Below are 19,577 nucleotides of genomic sequence, written 5' to 3'. Positions count from 1 at the left end.
GGAGGAGTCAAGTCAAATACATTAGTGAAGATTCTACGTGGTTAAATCTAATTATACTATTTTCCTTACATTTACAAACAAGTATGCAGTTCAAGGACCTGTATAATTGGATACAGATTGATTGGATAGGGTAGGTCCTAATATTACACACTTTTGGTAGGCCTAAAGCTGATTGTACAGACATAGTAGGGTTATGTACCCTTTTTTTGGTAAAAATTAAATAAATATTGCCCCAAGAACTATAAAATAAATAAAAAAAAGGAAAGGTGCAATAGTCCTCTTCTCTCCAGCACTGTTCTTCATAGTAATTCCCACCAGATCAAAGAATATTTCAAAACAGGCAGGATCCTGATGAGCAAAAGTCTCACTGGTCCAATCGGTGAGACTCACTCGGTTTTGGGTGGAGTTCACCTTTAGGACAAATCTGCAAAAATAGGAGGGTGGGAGAAAGGAGAACCCAAAAGTTGTCCTTGACTCCAAACCACCACCACCAGATGTTGTACTTACAGATTTTTGCCTGATGAAGCTGTTGTCGCAAAGCCCCAGAAAACAGTAAAAATCCAAAAGTGCTTCTAATCCTACATCAATCTAAAAACTAAAAAAAGGTGTTGACACTAAGTAATGTTACTGTAATTACTTAATATCTATCTTTATATCCTTGCATATCTTTATTTATACTGTAAGCCACATGGGCACTAAAGCAGAGCCCAATGAGCAAAGGGGACAATAAAACAGAATTGTAGAGCTTATAAATATTGGGGTCATCCTCTATGACAAAATTATGTAAATAAGTGTCTGTAAAATAGGTCAAAATATGTATATGCATTTGAATATGATGTGTATATTTTAAAATATAACCCCAATAAACTTTATTTTTTAAGATTATTTAAAGTTGAACAGGTAGAATTTACATTAAAACAAATACTGCTATCAAACCGTAAACTCAACAATTGCATTGTCCTTAGCCTATGGTCCTCAGACATTGACAAATAACCTCTTTGGAGTCCCGTATATAACCCCCGTGCTCTCTGCTTTAACAATGTCCCCCGTTGTTTCATTAACAAAATGTTCTTGCGGTGCCCACAGTGGCACCTTGCACAATAAGCACAATTCGAACAATGCAAAGAATTTCTAAAACATTTCCATTTCTAGCCCATGCTTGTCTTTGTTTCAGGATGAGCCATGGTACCGGCTTGTATTAATCTTGCTGGAGTTAACATGGATTTGCAGCTGTGTAATTATAAATAATGAGGGCATGTCGGTGACCAAGGTGGCTGTATGGTGCCCATGGAGAAAAAAAAAAAAAAAACAGGGAGCCGAAATGAAATTTCTATTTTGCCAGTTTCCAAAGGACCGTGTTTATGTATGTAGTTATTCTGAGAAATAAACAGCTACAAGCCAGCCTTGCCTGACTCTCACTTCTCATCAGCTCTTTAGGGGAACAGCTGTTCCTATCACGCTATAAGATTTGAGTCAGCAGCCGAAATACAGTCCCCCTGCATCTCTCTTGGTAAATTTAACCACAAATGCCCAGAGGTGAGCAGAAAGGGGTAAAAAATAAGCAATATGATATCACAGTATGTACATATTGTAATTGACACTGCCCCTTCTAACCCAACTGCCGTAGGCACTGGCCCACATGTGGCATTATAATGTAACCCTGGTTGTGGGAGAGCTCTCTGAATTTCATTTTTTTAAAGAACAGCTGCCACCTCTAAAGTTGCTGCCCTAGGCACTAGCCCACATATTACTTAAAAAAAAAAAACACCAGCAGAATGATTGACATTCTTTGCAATGTTTATGTAGTAGTGCTTTAATTGTAATTATAATATTGCCCCCTTTGTCATAGGGTCCTTTACAAGGATAGCTGTACCTTTTTTCCAACTTTTGCAAAATCTGTCCCCAACCCCTGAGCTACACTGTACTAACCCTCCCTTTCTCCTCAGCTTCTGACCTACCTTATTCCCAGAGCTGTGACCTTTTCTGGTTCTTAAAGCCTGTTCTTATGAAAATCTCTTTATGACTGGCCAGTCTATTAATTTTATTGTACACACATTTTGAAAATCTCTGGTCTCAGTATACGACCCTAGAGAAGGCCACAACTCTGAAATGAACCACTTCAGCCCCAAGCCTTTTTAAGATTTGTTGTTTACAAGTTAAAATCAGTTTGTTTGTTTTATTGCTAGAAAATTACTTAGAACCCCAAACATTACCGTATTTATCGGCGTATACCACGCACTTTTTTGCCCTGAAAATCAGGGCAAAATCGTGGGTGCGCGGTATACGCCGATACCCGCTTTCCCGCGCCGAGTTTGAATACTGCGCCGACATATACCGAGCGCAGTACACTCGTGTATTGTCGGGCAGTCTCGGCTCCTCCCGCGCTGACGTCCTGGACGTACAGGACGTCAGCGCGAGAGTAGCCGAGCATTGCCGACAATACACGAGTGTACTGCGCTCTGTATATGTCGGCGCAGTATTCAAACTCGGCGCGGGAAACGAGCGGGGAGGACGCGAGGACGCCGGACCCGACGAGGCCGCCGATGGACGCCACGCAAGACACCAAAACTGTAAGTACAAAAAAACTTTTTTCCACAGGAATTCAGGGCAACTTTAGGGGTGCGCGCTATACGAGGGAGCGCGTTATACCACGATAAATACGGTATATATATTGTTTTACCAGACACCCTAGAGCAGGGGTAGGCAACCTCGGTCCTGTTTTGAAACTACAAGTCCCATGAGACATTGCACGACCCTGACATTTACAGTCATGACTTCTAGAGGCAGAGGCATGATGGGATTTGTAGGTTCACCACAACTGGAGGGCCGAGGTTGCCTACCCCTGCCCTAGAAAATAAAATAGCGGGCTCTGGTAAGTCTCCCACTACCCATAAAAGTGATCTTGCAGCGAGTCCGCCACAGAGACCACTTTTGTCTTAAAGAGAAACGCATGCCGTTCCTGAAAATAATGGGGTTATGGTAGCTAGCTGCTGTCATAACAACGGTATTTAGCGTCAAAGTACCGACGTACAGGTACGGCGATTTGTGTGAAGTGGTTAGGATAAGAAAGCTGCCAGAGCAGCCTTTCCCAAACCCTTCAATACATAGGAGGAACTCTTGAAATAACTTTCCGTTCTCTGGGATCCCCTGCAAAAAATGACTATATCTACTTATCTACTCATCTACTTCTCACTACAATAGTGTGATGTCAGTGGGAAAAATGCTCCTTATGCTTGCGGACATTGTGAAGTATCCCCCCCCCCCCCCTCCTTATATGATAAAGCTAAAAAGATCAATGGTTTCAGTGGGAATCTATCTGAGAGGCAGAAATTGCTCATTGCTCAAGGAACCCCTATCACCCTTTGGAGGAATCCTATGCAAGAGGAAAGAGGGGTTGCACAGTTTAGCTAAGGGAGGAAGGTGGATTTAGCAAAATTTGATAAAGAGGTACATATGCCATTTAAGGTAGTATATTATAAACAACCTGGACTGTGTATAAGGGGGTTCCACCTGTCCTCTTGTACGGGGACCAGGCCAGCAGGGGGTTCAGGCAGCTGGGTGAATCGGATGTGGTCAGGAAGGGTGGTCGACATAGCAGGGGGGGAATTACTGGAACTGATCCCCTTTTTAGCTCTCTCTGCATAAGCTGAAATCTGGCTTCTTCTCCTCTCCCTGCTGCTAGATTTCATCTGCTGAAAAGAAGGCCAAACAGGGGATTGGTTCAAGTAATTGCCCCCCCCCACCACACCCACTACCCTCCCTGTGCACCATATTTTTACCTCTGCTGACCAGGAGTGTAACCCTCCCTGCAGTGCTGCCAGATTTCCTCCTCTCCTTCCCACCAGCAGCTGAAAGTGCATAATATGATCCGTCAGGATAGAGAGGGTGGGAAAGGTCCGGTAAATATGTCACATTTTCCAGCCCCTTCCTTTCCTGAATGAACACAATGAGTGATTGGTATTGATCACGTACTGTGTTCACTCATAACTGAAGCATAGTAAACTGTTTTTTTTTTTTGAGAGGGGCTGTCAGGTTCTCGTCGAGAAAAATGGGCATTAAAAATTTAGAACATGCTCTATTTCTTGTTGGTTTTCACGTCATCGTTTTTCTCGTCGTGAAAAACAGTCGTGTGTGGGCTTTAACGACAGGGAATAAAATGTGCATGCTCAGAAGCAAGTTATGAGACCGGAACGCTCGTTCCGGTAAAACTAACGTTCGTAATGGAGATAGCACATTCGTCACGCTGTAACAGACTGAAAAGCACAAAGACTGAAAAGCGTGAATCGTCACTCACCAAACTTTTACTAACACGAAATCAGCAAAAGCAGCCCAAAGGGTGGAGCCATCCGAATGGAACTTCCCCTTTATAGTGCCGTCGTACGTGTTGTACGTCACCACGCTTTGCTCAAGCATTTTTTTTTCACGATCGTGTGTATGCAAGGCAGGCTTGACAAGAATCACGTCGAGAAAAACTTTGTTTTTTTTAGGACATTAAAAACGGTCGTGTGTACGCGGCATTAGGTTTAGATCTACCTGAAGGTAAGTGCACACCTGCCTCTATACTTAAAGCGGGGGTTCACCCTAAAAAAAACTGTAGACTGTTATATCCAGCATACTGCTGACATCAACAGTATGCTGGATATTTTTTTTTTCGGTCTGTACTTCCCTTTTTCTGTCGTTTTCATCTGGCTTCCGGGTTCTCGCTCCCCCGGGGAGTAGGCGTTCCTAAGCTCTGCATAGATGATTGACGTGCGCGTCATCGCCTTCCGAAAATATCCGAGTGGGACTCGGCACTTTGCGGCGCCTGCACAGTCAGCTCTACACGGCAGGCGCAGGCGCCGTATAACGCTGTAAAGAGCCGAGTCCCCGTCGGATATTTTCGGAAAGGCGATGACGCGCACGTCAATCATCTATGCAGAGCTCCCCGCCCACTCCCCGCAAGGAAGAAGCCCCGGAAGTGCGGCTGAAGACAGGTAAGTGTACACATAAAAAAAAAAATGACAACGTTACAAACCTTTATTAAGGCTACAGATACAGTAGGTTAGCCAAAAATTTTATTTTAGGGTGAACCCCCGCTTTAAATAAAAACCAGTGAAACTAAGTTTTTTTGTTTTATAAACTGCTACCCATCCTGCAAAGTTTCCCGCTAAATATGGAATAAACCCAATCCTGCCGCATAATTCATAATTACCATATTCTCCTTCCTGGCAAATGACAGGAGATAACCTTGTGGTTTGTCACTAACACCTTACAATTTCCTCAGCCTTTGTGATGAGACATTATCAGCACTGATGACGGCTCAACCTATTAAATCTTGATATTCCAAATTGATTTCTGTGGAAGGAAGAAGACGGGTCTGAAAAAAAGGTGACATCTGCTGAGGATTTAACGTATATTTGCCCTGACAAAATATATCGGTTTCCCTTCTGCTTCCGCATTTAGATGGAGACAGCTTTAGAAATGAAAACCGACCAATTTCTGTTTATTCAAAACCTTCCTTTTTCGAAGACTGGAAGATCTAATTAACTTCTTTTCATTTGTATGCTTCAGCGCCCACTGATCCTTTACATACCCGGCACTCCAAAGCAGAGATGCATAAAGCGCCTTGGCAGATAAACTATTCTAGAATCTAAACTAACGATTTGGAAAAATGGTGCTGCTCTTAACTGTTATCATCAGATTCCCACAGGGTTACAAAAATGCTATTTTACTTTTCATATAAGGAAAAAAAACTAAAAGATAGTTGTTGTACCTTATCAGTTATGCGGCATTCAATGGATAGTACTGTATCAAGGGCAGTCATGGAAGGAAAGAGGGGAGGGATTCCTCGGGGTACAATAATCCTGCAACTGCAATAGTCCAGTGGCCCAGATTCACGTAGATCTGCGTATCTTTGTGCGGGCGTAATGTATCCTATTTACGTTACGCCTCCGCAACTTAGACTGGCAAGTGCAGTATTCTCAAAGCACTTGCTCCGTAAGTTGCGGCGGCGTAGCGTAAATAGGCCGGCGTAAGCCCGCCTAATTCAAATGTGGAACAGGGGGGCGTGTTTTATGTAAATAACTTGTGACCCAGCGTGATTGCGCCGTTCGTGGAATATCCCAGTGTGCATTGCTCTAAAGTACTCCGCAAGGACGTATTGGTTTCGACGTGAACGTAAATTCCATCCAGCCCCATTCACGGACGACTTACGCAAATGACGTAAAATTTTCAAAATTCCGCGCGGGAACGACGTCCATACTTAACATTGGTACGCCGCATGTACGCCTCATATAGCAGGGGTAACTTTACGCCGGGAAAAGCCTAACGTAAACGGAGTATCTGTTCATGCGTCGGCCGGGCGTACGTTCGTGAATTTGCGTATCTAGCTGATTTACATATTTCTAGGCGTAAATTAAAACGTACACGCCCCTAGTGGCCAGCATAAATATGCAGTTAAGATCCGACGGTGTAAGAGACTTACGCCGGTCAGATCTAATACAAATCTATGCGTAACTGATTCTAAGAATCAGGCGCATAGATACGACCGCTCACACTCAGAGATACGACGGCGTATCTCCTTTGAGAATCTGGGCCAGTGGCCCTAAGGATGGGTACTAGGGGTTGTTGATGCATATTACTACAGAAGCATGTGCCTTAAGTCATTGCAGACCTCAAGGCACACCAACAGGTCATGTTTTCAGGATTTCCCTCAGATGAAATGGGTGTGGTAATTACTAAGGCAGTGAAGCAGATCAAATCACAAGCGTGAAAAAATGGCAAGCTTGAAAACATGACCTGTTGGTGTGCCGTGAGGACTGGAATTGATAAACACTGCCTTAGGGCTCTTTCACACGGGTGGCCCGTTCAGGTCCGCCTGTCAGTTTTTTAGGCGGACCTGAATGGGCGCTCCGTGCTCCTCTATGGTGCCGCGGATGTCAGCGGTGACATGCCCACTGACATCCAACCCGCTCTGATCCGCCAAAGTGTGATGGAGGAAAAACCTACTTTTCCATCAGTCTGGCGGATCGGATCAGGTGAACACGCACAGACGGTCCGTGTTCATCCGATCCCCCATAGGGGAGAGTGGGGGAAAAGACATGGCGGTCCCTGCACAGTGTGCGGGGACCGCTCTGTCATCCCTGTCACCGCCTGTCATCGCCCTTGCTCCGTTGATCCCCGCTGAGCAAGCGGAGGTTCACGGGGCAGATCATTATTGATTTGCCCTGTGTGAAAGGGGCCTTAAGGTACTATATCAGGTCTATATGAGCAGGTATGACTCTAAAGAATACAGCTGGATAAGGTAGATTTACCAAGGCTGGAGGTGTCTTTGTAAGCTCCAGTGGTCCTATGAATTGTGACTAGGGGTTGTTGGTACACATTTTTGCATAGGTTGTGTAGAGAGCACCTACACTATCTCAAAATCACATTTTTGTAAATATGTTATTATATCTTTTCATGCGACAACACTGAAAAAAGTAAACGTTGCTACAATGTTGTGTAGTGAGTGTACAGCTTGTATAACATTGTACATTTGCTGTTCCCTCAAAATAACTCAACACAGCCATTAATGTCTAAACCGCTGGCAACAAAAGTGGGTACACATCTAAGTGAAAATCTCCAAATTGGGCCCAATTAGCCATTTTCCCTCCCCGGTGTCATGTGACTCGTTAGTATAAATGTAGAAGTAGCGCTGAGCTGTGCATAAATAGGTGATGAAGTGCAAATGTGCTTATGTGACAGGTACACTTGAAAGGCAATAAATGAATGGTCAAAATAGCAACAATAAAATATAAATAATCAGCTGCGACAGTATAAACAATGGACTGATAAAGTGTCCAAATACTGTGAAAAGTGTAACACAAAATAGATGTGAGAATAAACTCATAAAATCTTTAAAATGACATCATCATGTGACATGTGCAACCATAAATAAATATATTCTCACTAAAATTCCATAAAATTAAATAAAAATGTATTAAAAAAAATAAAAAAAAACGCAGTGCAGATAATGTCCATAAGGCCTCGTACACACGACCGGATCTGTCCACTGATACTTGTCCGCGGACCAGTTTCAGCAGACAAGTTCGGTCGTGTCTATCGGACCGTTTTCGGCCGGACATTTGTCCAGCCGACCGTTTTCCAGCGGACAAAAATTTCTTAGCATGCTAAGAAACCTGTCTGCTGGAAACCTGTCCGTCGGACATGTTCGGTCGTCTGTACAGACTCACCGGACACGTCCGATCGGCCCCCATCCCTCGCATGCGTCGTACTGATTCGACGCATGCGTGGAAGCTTTGAACTTCCAGGGCCGCCCACGTCGCCGCATCATCGTCACGGCGACGGCGTGGCCACGTCCCCGCGTATTGTTTACGCGCGGATTTCTGTCTGATGGTGTGTACAACCATCAGACAGAAATCTCCGGGCGGACATGTCCGCTGAAAACGGTCTGTCCGTGTATACGAGGCCTAAGATGCAAGGTGGATAAATGGCTGTGTGTGCACAGTGATCAGGGTGAAGGTGCTGGTGCTAGTAGTCAATCTCTGGTATGGAGTGCTACCGATAGGTGGCTGCTGGTTCTCCATGCAACTTAGGGTATAGGTGTCCCAATACCTTACCGCTGTAAGGTAACAACGTATGAGTGTGTCCTTCAAACTCCTGGTGGCTCCTGACGTCTCAGTCTCTGCTGGTATGTATCAGGGCATCCCCTGATGAAGTTACGTGACTGTAACGAACACGTGCGGGAACGCAGTGCACCGGAAGTGACATTGGACGAGTTCGCAACTCGTTTTTGATATGCCTGTCTGATACTTCACATTGTGAGTACCTGTTTTTATTATTGCTGCTGACTCCAATAAATCTTTTAAATACTACACTATGGAGCATCCCTCTTTACATCCCCCCATGCCCCAATGTGAGGCTATCTGATACAGATACACCAGGGACACTTAAAGAAGACTTTAATGCCAAAGTAAAGATACATATCAGCAGAGACTGAGACGTCAGGAGCCACCAGGCGATTGAAAGACACACTCATACGCTGTTACCTTACAGCGGTAAGGTAAGGGGACATCTATACCCTAAGTTGCGTGTGTGGGGGCAACCAGGTGAGGAGTACAAAGTGTGTCTTGTCTACAGTCAAGCATGGTGGTGGGAGTGTCATGGTCTGGGGCTGCATGGGTGCTGCTGGCACTGGGGAGCTACAGTTCATTGAGGGATTCGTCGGGCTCGTACACTGCGATCTGTGGGCGCGCGCTTGGCACCTGAGGCTTGCGCACCCTCTCATTGGCCAGCGAAGGAACCAATCAGCGGATTGTTCCCTGCAGTGACATTATGGGCATCTGCCTGTGTAAACAAGGCAAGTCTCTGTTCTGACAGGAGAGATCACACAGAGCCTGTCTTTCTGCTGTCCAGGAAGACAGGCTCTGTGTGTTGTGCCAGTTAGCCCTTCCCCCATACAGTTAGAACAGTAGAAAGTGTAAAAAATGTCCATTAGGTGTCTGATCTGCCTGCCGCAATGTCGCAGTCCCGCTAAAAATCCCTGATCGCCGCCATTACTAGTAAAAAAAATAAATAATAAAAATGTCATAAATCTATTCCCTATTTTGTAGACGCGATAACAAACCAATCAATATACGCTTATTGGGATTTTTTTATCAAAAATATGTAGCAGAATACATATCGGCCTAAATTGATGAATACATTTTTTGTTTGTTTTTTTGTTTTTGGAAATGTTTTATAGCAGAAAGTAAAACAATTATTATGTTTTTTCAAAATTGTCGCTTTTTTTTTGTTTATAGAGTAAAAAATAAAAACCGCAGAGGTGATCAAAGACTACCAAAAGAAAGCTCTATTTGTGGGAAAAGAAGGACGTCAATTTTGTTTGGGTACGGCGCCGCAACACCGTGCAATTGTCAGTCAAGGTGACGCAGTGCCATATCGCAAAAAATTGGCCTGGTCATTAAGGGGGTAAATCCTTTGGAGGCTGAAGTGGTTAAACTGAGCCTGTGCTTTGCTCGTAAAAGCAAAGCAACATGTTCCCTTTAATCTCACCCCACATACCACTGCATTGGACTAAATGTAAAGTAAGCTTTCTAAGCACTCACCTGCCCCCGGGTGCTCCATACATTCTGCGGCACAAACACTTCAAGGCACTTTGTTGACATTTACGGGAGAGGTAAAAACGGACTCACCCTCTCATGCGTCTAAGTTTTACCTCTGCATAACAGCCGCAGCTTTTAACCAAACATGATATATACATCAGCCTTGGCTCCCCGAGGACACAGCGGTACAGAACACATACATTTAATTTCGTTTTCATGTTCTTAGGGAGGAACGGAGACGCACAGGTCAGTGATTTTCCAGTGGAAGCAGCCCCAGGCTTTGATGTGTAATGTTCAATTTTTGTATGTTCAAAACATGATAAGCCCATACCTTTGTGCAATCGGCATGACATTCTTATAAATTCTGGCCCAGATTCTCAGAGGACTTACGACGGCGTAGCGCCATGTACGCCGGCGTAAGTCCGAATCCGAGCCGTCGTATCTATGCGCCTGATTCTTAGAATCAGTTACGCATACTGTAGATTTCTATTCTATCCGACCGGCGTAGGTGTCTTACGCCATCGGAACTTAAGTGCATTTTTACGCTGGCCGCTAGGGGCGTGTAAGCTGATTTACGCATCAAAATATGTAAATCAGCTAGATACGTGAATTCCCGAACGTACGCCCAGCCGACGCAGTAAAGTTACGCCGTTTACGTTAGGCTTTTCCCGGCGTATAGTTACCCCTGCTATATGGTGGCGTAAGTGCGGCGTAACAATGTTAAGTATGGCCGTCGTTCCCGCGTCGAAATTTGAAATTTTTACGTCGTTTGCGTAAGTCGCCTGTGAATGGGGCTGGACGTCATTTATGTACACGTCGAAACCAATTTGTCCTTGCGGCGTACTTTGCCGCAAAGCACACTGGGATATTCCACGGACGTAAGTGCAAAACGTCAATCACGTCGGGTAACAGCACATTAACATAAAACACGCCCCCCTGTTCAACATTTGAATTAGGCGGGCTTACGCCGGCCGATTTACGCTACGCCGCCGCAACTTACGGAGCAAGTGCTTTGAGAATACAGCACTTGCCCGTCTAAGTTGCGGAGGCGTAGCGTAAATCGGATACGTTACGCCCGGGCAAAGTTACGCGGATCTACCTGAATCTGGCCCCTAGTCTATTGCTAAAAGTAATTGTATGGCATTAATTCTGAGTAATGTTACATTTTACCAATTGATATAGCACTGGTATGTCTTTAAAGGTTCTCAGTTATCCAGGTCATGAGATATCCAGTAAATCTAGTGGTAGTTAGTCACATCCAACTGGACTTGTTCTGTAATATTGAAGAAGCTGCTTAGCTTGTCCAAGCCATTTTCTTCAGTTCTGAAAATGTAGCTTTGAGAAGCTACAAACTGTCTTCAATATTACGGAACATGTCCAGTTAAATGTGATTAACTACCATTAGATATAGCACTGGTACATTTTACGACTTTTTAAAGGAAATCTGAACTGTTCGCATCAGTCCCTTCCCACAAAGGAGTTGACAATCTAATGTCTCTATCATGGTCAGTCATAAGTCTTGTACACACGATTGGACATCCAGCGGACTTTTTTGTGGATTTTGGCCGTGAACTTAGTTTGCATACACACGGCCCAACATTTTCAGCCAACATTCACCAAACCACGTGTTTTTTCAGCTCTTTACTGCCACCCTTTGGGCAACTTCTGCTATTGTTGTCTGCTGTTTAGCATTGGTTCCGAGCATGTGTGTTTGAACTTTGGATTTTAGTTGGACAGACTTGGTTCCGAGCATGTGTGTTGAACTTTGGATTTTAGTTGGACAGACTTGCGTACACATGATCGAATAAACTGATGTAACAGATTTATTACCCAACGGTTGGTGAGCATGAACAGCCAACATTTGTTGTCGTTAATTCAGCCAACAATTGTCTGATGGAGCATACACACGGTCGGATTATCTGACACAACACGTCTATCAGACAAGTTATGGCCAAAAAATTGTATTGTGTGTACGAGGCTATACAGTTCTACATTCTAAGCCCAGTTTTGGCTTTGGCTTTGAGAGCCAAGACAGACTGCACTGACTTTAGCCAATTAGAGGATTAAAGGATTCGGGTCAAATTTCCAGATGGTTACCATGCCTGTGCATAGTTATATCGGTCCAGCTTGGACCCAATGTAACTATGCCTTGGGCCTCAATGTAACTATGCATATACCATACTTGGCTGATGCTCCTGGAAGCTGGAAATCACTGATGTAGACACCACTACCCCTGTATTCTCCACTTACGTTCTCTGATTGGACGAGGTGGAGAGCGTGACTTCACCACCCTGCCTCTCCACCTTGTCCAATCAAAGAACACTTTGTATTCATTGAGAGAATGCAAAGCCTTCTTCAAATGAAATGCTGGCTGGCCGACCTCCTCTGTTCGTAAAGCAATAGGGAAGCCAATCAGCGCGGGACCTGGAAGCAAATGGAGATCACTGGAGTAGCAGTTCCAGTCTCCAGTTCCAGGGGCATTGGCTCAACAAATCATGTGTCCCGGTTATTAGGCAGGACAGGAGATTGTTTACAATAGAGAATCACCCTAAAACACTTAGGGGTTGATTTACTAAAACTGGAGATTACAAAATTGTGTGCAGCTCTGCATGGTAGCCAATCAGCTTCCAATCTCAGCTTGTTCAATTAAGCTTTGACAAATAAAAACCTGGAAGCTGATTGGTTTCAGTGCAGAGTTGCACCAGATTTTGCACTCTCTAATTTTATTAAATCAACCTCTTAGTGTTACTGACAGGATCCCATCCCACTACCATGACCACGTTGTGATCTTCGGTGAACTTCAAACCTTGGAAACTTACTTTTTCTGTGCCTTCATGTTTAAAATGAATACTAGAGCTGCACTAGCCAACCAATAGCGTGTTACCAGAGTCTGCCTAGCTGGTGGCAGTTGTGATATTTAGACCTGTATCAGGGGTCCTATAGGGGCACCTGGGAGCTGCCCCCTTTCTCCACACAACCCCCCTTTATGCAATGGATAGATTCATGCATTGCATGAATCTATTCATGGCCGCCGCGGCCACACCTATTCATGTGTCCGGCCCCTGTCAGGGCACCAGGCCCATGAATTACAGCGCCCATGTTTTTTTTTAAACACCCGATCAGAGCCATAGGGTGGGCTCGAGTTGCAAAACTGAGAATACGAACGGGGCCCACCCAGGTGTGTTACAACAGCGAATGAAAATTCACTGTTGAAACACTGATCCTCAATGCAGCCAATCAGAAGCAGGTGTGAGACCCGTCTTCCCATTGGCCGAAAAGAGAAGACTGCCGATTGGCCACTGAGGAGGACGGAGGAAACGGAAGCCACCGCCACCATCGCCTTGATGACCTGTGGAGAGCAGGTGATGGGGTAAGTGCTACCGAATGACTGGGGGGGGTTGGCAAAAAAAATTCCACCGCCTGCCACTGACCTGTATACATATACTAGGGCCAATTTACATACGAGCCAATTAACCTACCAGCATGTCTTTGGATTGTGGAAGAAAACTAGAGGAACCCCATGCAAGCACAAAGAAATCATGCAAAATAAAGAAAAAGAAAAGCTAGAAAAAAATAAAATTAATGCAGCCATCAAATTTAAGAACTGGTAAGCTACAATTGTTTTTTGGGTTTAAATACACTTCAAAACCCGCACAAAACAACCTATTTAATTGACAAGTAATACATATAGGTAATGAGAAAAGAACATTTGCAGGATAGTTGCACTTTAAATAAAGCACAGCTGATCAATAATAATAGGAGTCCTATCAAAAACTGATTGCTGTTCTAGTATGATTTTCTCAAGCTTTCCCGGAGACATTCAAGAACGTCACTTGAGCAGAAATAATTCTACAGAAAGCATTAACGGAAGAGCAATGAAAACGCAATGAAAAACGATATGCAATCTGAGAAAAAGATCAAATTCTTCCATAGGCTTATAAACTTCTCTTAAACCAGTTTTTTTTCCTGAAATGCAGATGATTATTTTAGTAGCTTAAGGGGATTTTTCACTTATAAAAGGGGAAAGTAAAGAATTTATGTTGGATCCATAATGCAGCGGGCTTAACACTCCATCAAACAGTTTTCAATTTACTTGAAAGCGGACTAAACCAAATCACTTATATAGCCGTGTTTATGATTATTATTGAAGAACGGCAGAACAGAGCGCTAAGGAGCGAGAAGGAGGAAGGATCGGGCATCTTATCTCCGGATTAAGCAGAAGGAGGACACCGAGTTTTTACATATAAGAAAAAGCAGGCTTTGAAAACGTTCATAAAATATTTATGACGCCGAAGGGAACAAAATGATTTCTGGGGCGTATCTGACAATGTCAAGAAGAAAAGGTAAGACCGACTGAAATAGTTTTCGGCAAAATTGGCAAAAAGTTACAGCAGAACTTCAGGCAAATTAACTAAAAAACAGTTTTGTCTATAAACCACTGAATACATTCTATAATACAAATAAGTGGAATCTGCTACAGGTGTGTGCAATCAGGGCCGACCTTAGGTGTTCAGGCGCCCTGTGCTAGCTAATCCTGTGGCGCCCCCCCCCATCTTCACCCCTCGCCCCCAAGACATTGTGCTCCCTGGTACCAAGAACGAAATGCTGCCCCCCCCAAAAAAAAATCACGCCCACCAAAATGAGGCTGCAGATACGATGGTGACCCCTTACATTGGCCTCCTCCTCTGTCCACCATCAGGGCAGCTCTGACATGTGGAGAGGTGAAAGGTGCCCAGGAGGAGGACACAGCATACTGAGCCGAGCGCATATGAGCTTTCCCGAGCCCGGCCGGCTTCGGAACGGCACATGCGCAGTTGCATGGTTGGCTCACGCCCATCTTTTTATGGACACCCAGATTCATGGACGGTTGGCAACACTGGCGGAAATTTGTCGGCTCAGTGGAGCGGGCGGAACGGGATGGCGGGCTGACGGCAATTTGCATGTGAGTAACTGACTGCGACTCACATTCTGCAAGCTGTGATAGCCGCACGGCGCCCCTGTTGCCCATGGCGCCCTGTGCGGCCGCACAGCTCGCACACCCCAAAAGCTGGCCCTGTGTGCAATACCTTGATTGGAACCAAGTAGGAGTGCTAGCCCCGGCCCGCCTCCGTAAAAACTTGAGAAAAACTTGAGAAAAAGAAGAAATGGCTGCACATCCAAGGTTTCCCAAAGTGCCTTTTATTGCAGACGGTCAAAATACACCAGGGACACCAGGTGTTAGTCACATAGATGCGTTTCACACATCCGATCTGTGCTTAATCACTACCAATGATGATTAAGCATGTGTGAAACGCGTCTACGTGACTAACACCTGGGGTCCCTGGTGTATTTTGACCGTCTGCAATAAAAGGCACTTTTGGAAACTTTGGATGTGCAGCCATTTCTTCTTTTTCTTACATTCTATAATACTGCTTAGGACCCATTCAGATTTAACCATTCCGTTGTGGTGCATTAATGAACATGTTAACCTGAGTTGCATTAAGGCAGCCCATTTATTATGAAAGGGCTGCCAACACACGACGACTGATGATCCATTTTTAACAATGAAGCCATTGGCTCCCTTGTAACGTGTCTACAAGACCTGTGTGTTGGTGTCCTTTTATGTAATCTTGGTGATCAATAAACAACATTTTGGATTTCAATTGATGTGCAGCCATTTCTTCCTTTATCTACTTACCCACTGAGGCAGGCCAGGGCAAGCACTTGGCTGGACATTCCTATCAGGCACTAATTTATCCACCTGGAGCGGTGAGTCCTTCATTCTAGCCATTGGCTCCCGCTGCTGTTAATCACAGCCAGTGTGCCAATCAGGAAACAGAGGGGTGGGGCCGAGCCACGGCTCCGTGTCTGAATGGACACACAGAGCTGTGGCTTGGGAGCAAGCCTGCTTGAGATAGCAGCGGTGTATAAGGGACTTTAGGTTCCATGGCAGTCATTGGTGGAGGTAACAACAGAGGCATGGCTCGGGAGCAATCCTGCTTGGGTGCCCCCACAGCAATCTACTTGCACCTGGCATGAGGGAGGGGGCAGGAGCTCTGGCGGGGGACCCAAGAAGAGGAGGATTCGGGCTGCTCTGTACAAAAAAATTATTGTTATGACAATAATCCTTTTCGAAGCCTGCAAACCTGCAGATCCCCCCCCCCCCCAAAAAAAAAATATCTTATAGGTCAGCCCATGCAGTTACCTGTCTGAGATAGCAGCGGCGTATAAGGGACTTTAGGTTCCATGGCAGTCATTGGTGGAGGTAACAAGGGATTGGCAAAGCTGCGCAGCGGATGTGTCGGCCGGACGCAGGCGGTAGGAATCGTCCGGCTTGGAGCATCCTCATTGCTTGGATGTTCTGGCTGCGCGTGGGATATCACCGATGATTGCTGGGATTGTGCAACTTCATTCACTACTGGGAAAAAAAACACACATAGGGAGATGTAAACAGAGCAGGATTTATCGCCAGTCACAAATTAGCTACACAACCTTCCTCCATATAACAGTATAAATAAACAGTCATTTTCATCTGCACACTGCTGGAGGGTTAGAGCAGCAGACAATTTCTTATATCTCTTGGGGAGAGCTGACACTGTATATATGAGCTAAGCAATGCCAGTATTCTAAGTGCAAGTAAACCCTGACAATGAACTTCTCTTAGTTGCTCCCTTTAGGTCCGTTATACACCGATCAGCCATAACATTATGACCACTGACAGGTAAAGTGAAAAACATTGATCTTGTCACAATGGCACTTGAAAGTGGGTGGGATATATTAGGCATCACGTGAACACGTTGTCCCTGAAGTTGATGTGTTGTATTGTTAGGCCTCGTACACACGAGGGGACATGTCCGATGAAAACGGTCCGCGGACCGTTTTCATCGGACATGTCCGCTCGGAGATTTCGGTCTGATGGTTGTACACACCATCAAACCGAATCCGCGTGGACAGGATACGCGATGACGTGGCCGCGCCGTCGCCGCGACGATGACGCGGCGACGTGCGCAACCCTAGAAGGTCAATGCTTCCACGCATGCCTCGAATCACTTTGGCACATGCAAGGGCTTTCGGCCGAGCGGACTTGTCCGGTAAGTCGTACAGACGACCGAACATGTCCGACGGACAGGCTTCCAGCGGACATGTTTCTTAGCATGCTAAGAAACATTCGTCCGCTGGAAACCTGTACGATCCGCCGGAAAATTGTACGGTCGGCCGTACACACGACCGAACATGTCTGCTGAAACTGGTCCGCAGACCAGTTTCAGCAGACATGTTCGGTCGTGTGTACGAGGCCTTAAAGTGGTTGTAAACCCATTACAACCACTTTAACCTACAGGTAAGCCAAGATTTAGGCTTACGTGTAGGTGCAACAAATATCTCCCAAACCTAAAGGTTTAGGAGATATTTGCAGAAAATACCGGCACTGACATCGGGCACAGGCGCACTGAGCGTGCCGCTTCTAGCAGCAATCATGCTGCTAGTGGCGGAACCCGCGCGAATGACGTCATCGCTGCTTCGGCCAGTCACAGCGCCGGAGCAGCGATACCCTGAAGTAACTCCGGGTATCATGGCGGCAACGGAGGAGGTCACCCAGGACCGATGCGGGGGCTTCGATCTCCAGTAAGTACTACATAATGAGCTAGTATACTATGCATACTAGTTCATTATGCCTTTGCCTTGCAGGGTGTTTTTTTTTTTTTTTAGAGAGGGTTTACTTCCTCTTTAAGGAGTTACGTGACTTTAGCAAGGGCCAAATTGTAATGGCTAGACAACTGAGTCAGAACAACTGCAAAATCACAGCTCTTGTGGGATTTTCCCAGTCAAGACATAGCATAGTCCAAGGAAGGAAAACCGGTCAACCAGTGATAGGGTCCTGGTAAGCAAAGGCTTATTGATGCACATGGGGAGGGAAGGCTGGAACATGAAGTCTGATCCAATAGAAGAGCTACTGTAGCTCCAATTGTTGATAAAAGTTAATGCTGGCTCAGATAGAAAGGTGTCATACCACACTGTGCATCTCAGTTTGGATCTCTGATTGCTGATTGCAAAGCTATAGGTCTGACTCTAAAAAGGGTGTTTTGGACCTCTGCAGAGAGACCACTGCGACCAGTGCAAGGGTCCTTCTCTATAGCTTGCTGGCAGGGGACAGGCTTTTCTACTATGGTTGCATCTGCTATAGAAAGAATACAAACTGTAAGGCCCCGTACACACGACCAAACATGTATGCTGAAACTGGTCCGCGGGCCAGTTTCAGCATACATGTTCGGTCGTGTGTGGGCGCGAGCGGGCCGAATTCCAGCAAACATTTGCCCGCCGGGCCTTTTCCCAGCGGACAAATATTCCTGGACGTGTTTTAAAACCGCCCGATGGAATCCTGCCCGCTCGGACATGTACGGTCGTCAGTACAGACCTACCGTACATGTCCAGGCGCCCGCCGTCCCTCGCATGCGTCGAATGACTTCGACGCATGCGTGGAAGCATTTTAAAGGCGGCCCGCCCACGTCGCTGCGTCATTGTCGCGGCGACACCGCGTCATCGACGCGGCGACACCGCGTCATCGACGCGGCGACACCGCGGACACGCCCCGCGTATTGTTTACGCGCGGACTTCTGTACGATGGTGTGTACAACCATCGTACAGAAGCCCTCTGGCAGACATGTATGGTGAAAACGGTCCGACGGACCGCTTTCACCATACATGTTTGGTCGTGAGTACCCGGCCTAAGACGTTGGGTGCCTTTTTTTTATATACATGAAAGCATTTAGCTGATTCAAACTAAAAGTTCACTTGGGTTTTTATGAACCGCCTTGTTTGCAAACTGTCTTTGAGTCTTCCGACCTGTGAGCATTTTCTTAATTATCTATAAACCCTTTAAAGCTATTTTCCATACACAAACTTGTATTTATATTCAGCGTCTTTTAACAATAAAAATACCGTACAGTGAAGGTTATTACCAAAAATAAAACATTTTATCCCTGCCCCAAGTTTGTTAACTTAAATTGCCCCTTAATGATTCCTTAATAATTATTGAAGCCTGTAAAAGTAATTGCCGGAAAAATTACAGACAAAGCACTTTTTAAATGTGAAAGGTGAAAATGTTGCTCGGAATACTCGTAACAAAGCAGCCCATGCAGGGGAATAAAAAAGGCGCCGGGCTCTTCCTGCAGCCCCTGAGATAATTCATTATCCCCAATATCATCCTCCATTTTTACCGATAAAGACTTTCGTGGCCCCCTAGTGACAACCGGTTCCGTTTTACTTGAGCAATTGCAATGCATTGTACTTTCATAATAAAACCGGGGAGTATTAAACAAGCTTCTTTTGGCACAGGTCACACTTGAGTAGCGAAGGCTCTTTTAAAATTGTATGAGTAATTATAAAGTCCTGTGTAATCTGAAGCTACGGCAGGTAATATGGCGTTGTTATGCACAGTTGGTCACAGCCGATACTGGTATGTATTAGTCACTTGGGTTTATTGAGTGTGAAGAATTTGAAGGTAGCTGTAATTATACA

General features: G+C 45.3%; 1 protein-coding gene across 1 annotated transcript in view; it reads right to left on the bottom strand.

Annotated features, from left to right (window-relative positions):
- DCC (DCC netrin 1 receptor) overlaps positions 1 to 19,577 on the bottom strand; it is an 833,538-nt gene that overhangs the window by 8,349 nt on the left and 805,612 nt on the right. The window contains exon 27 of the mRNA XM_040337108.1: positions 16,267 to 16,479. Coding sequence (XP_040193042.1) covers positions 16,267 to 16,479 — 213 coding nt within the window. The remainder of the gene's footprint in view (positions 1 to 16,266; positions 16,480 to 19,577) is intronic.

This window comes from Rana temporaria, chromosome 1 (genome assembly GCF_905171775.1).
Source record: "Rana temporaria chromosome 1, aRanTem1.1, whole genome shotgun sequence".
Taxonomy (NCBI): Eukaryota; Metazoa; Chordata; class Amphibia; order Anura; family Ranidae; genus Rana; species Rana temporaria.
Note: the sequence above shows the minus strand (reverse complement) of the source record. Positions and strands in the feature narration are given on the sequence as shown.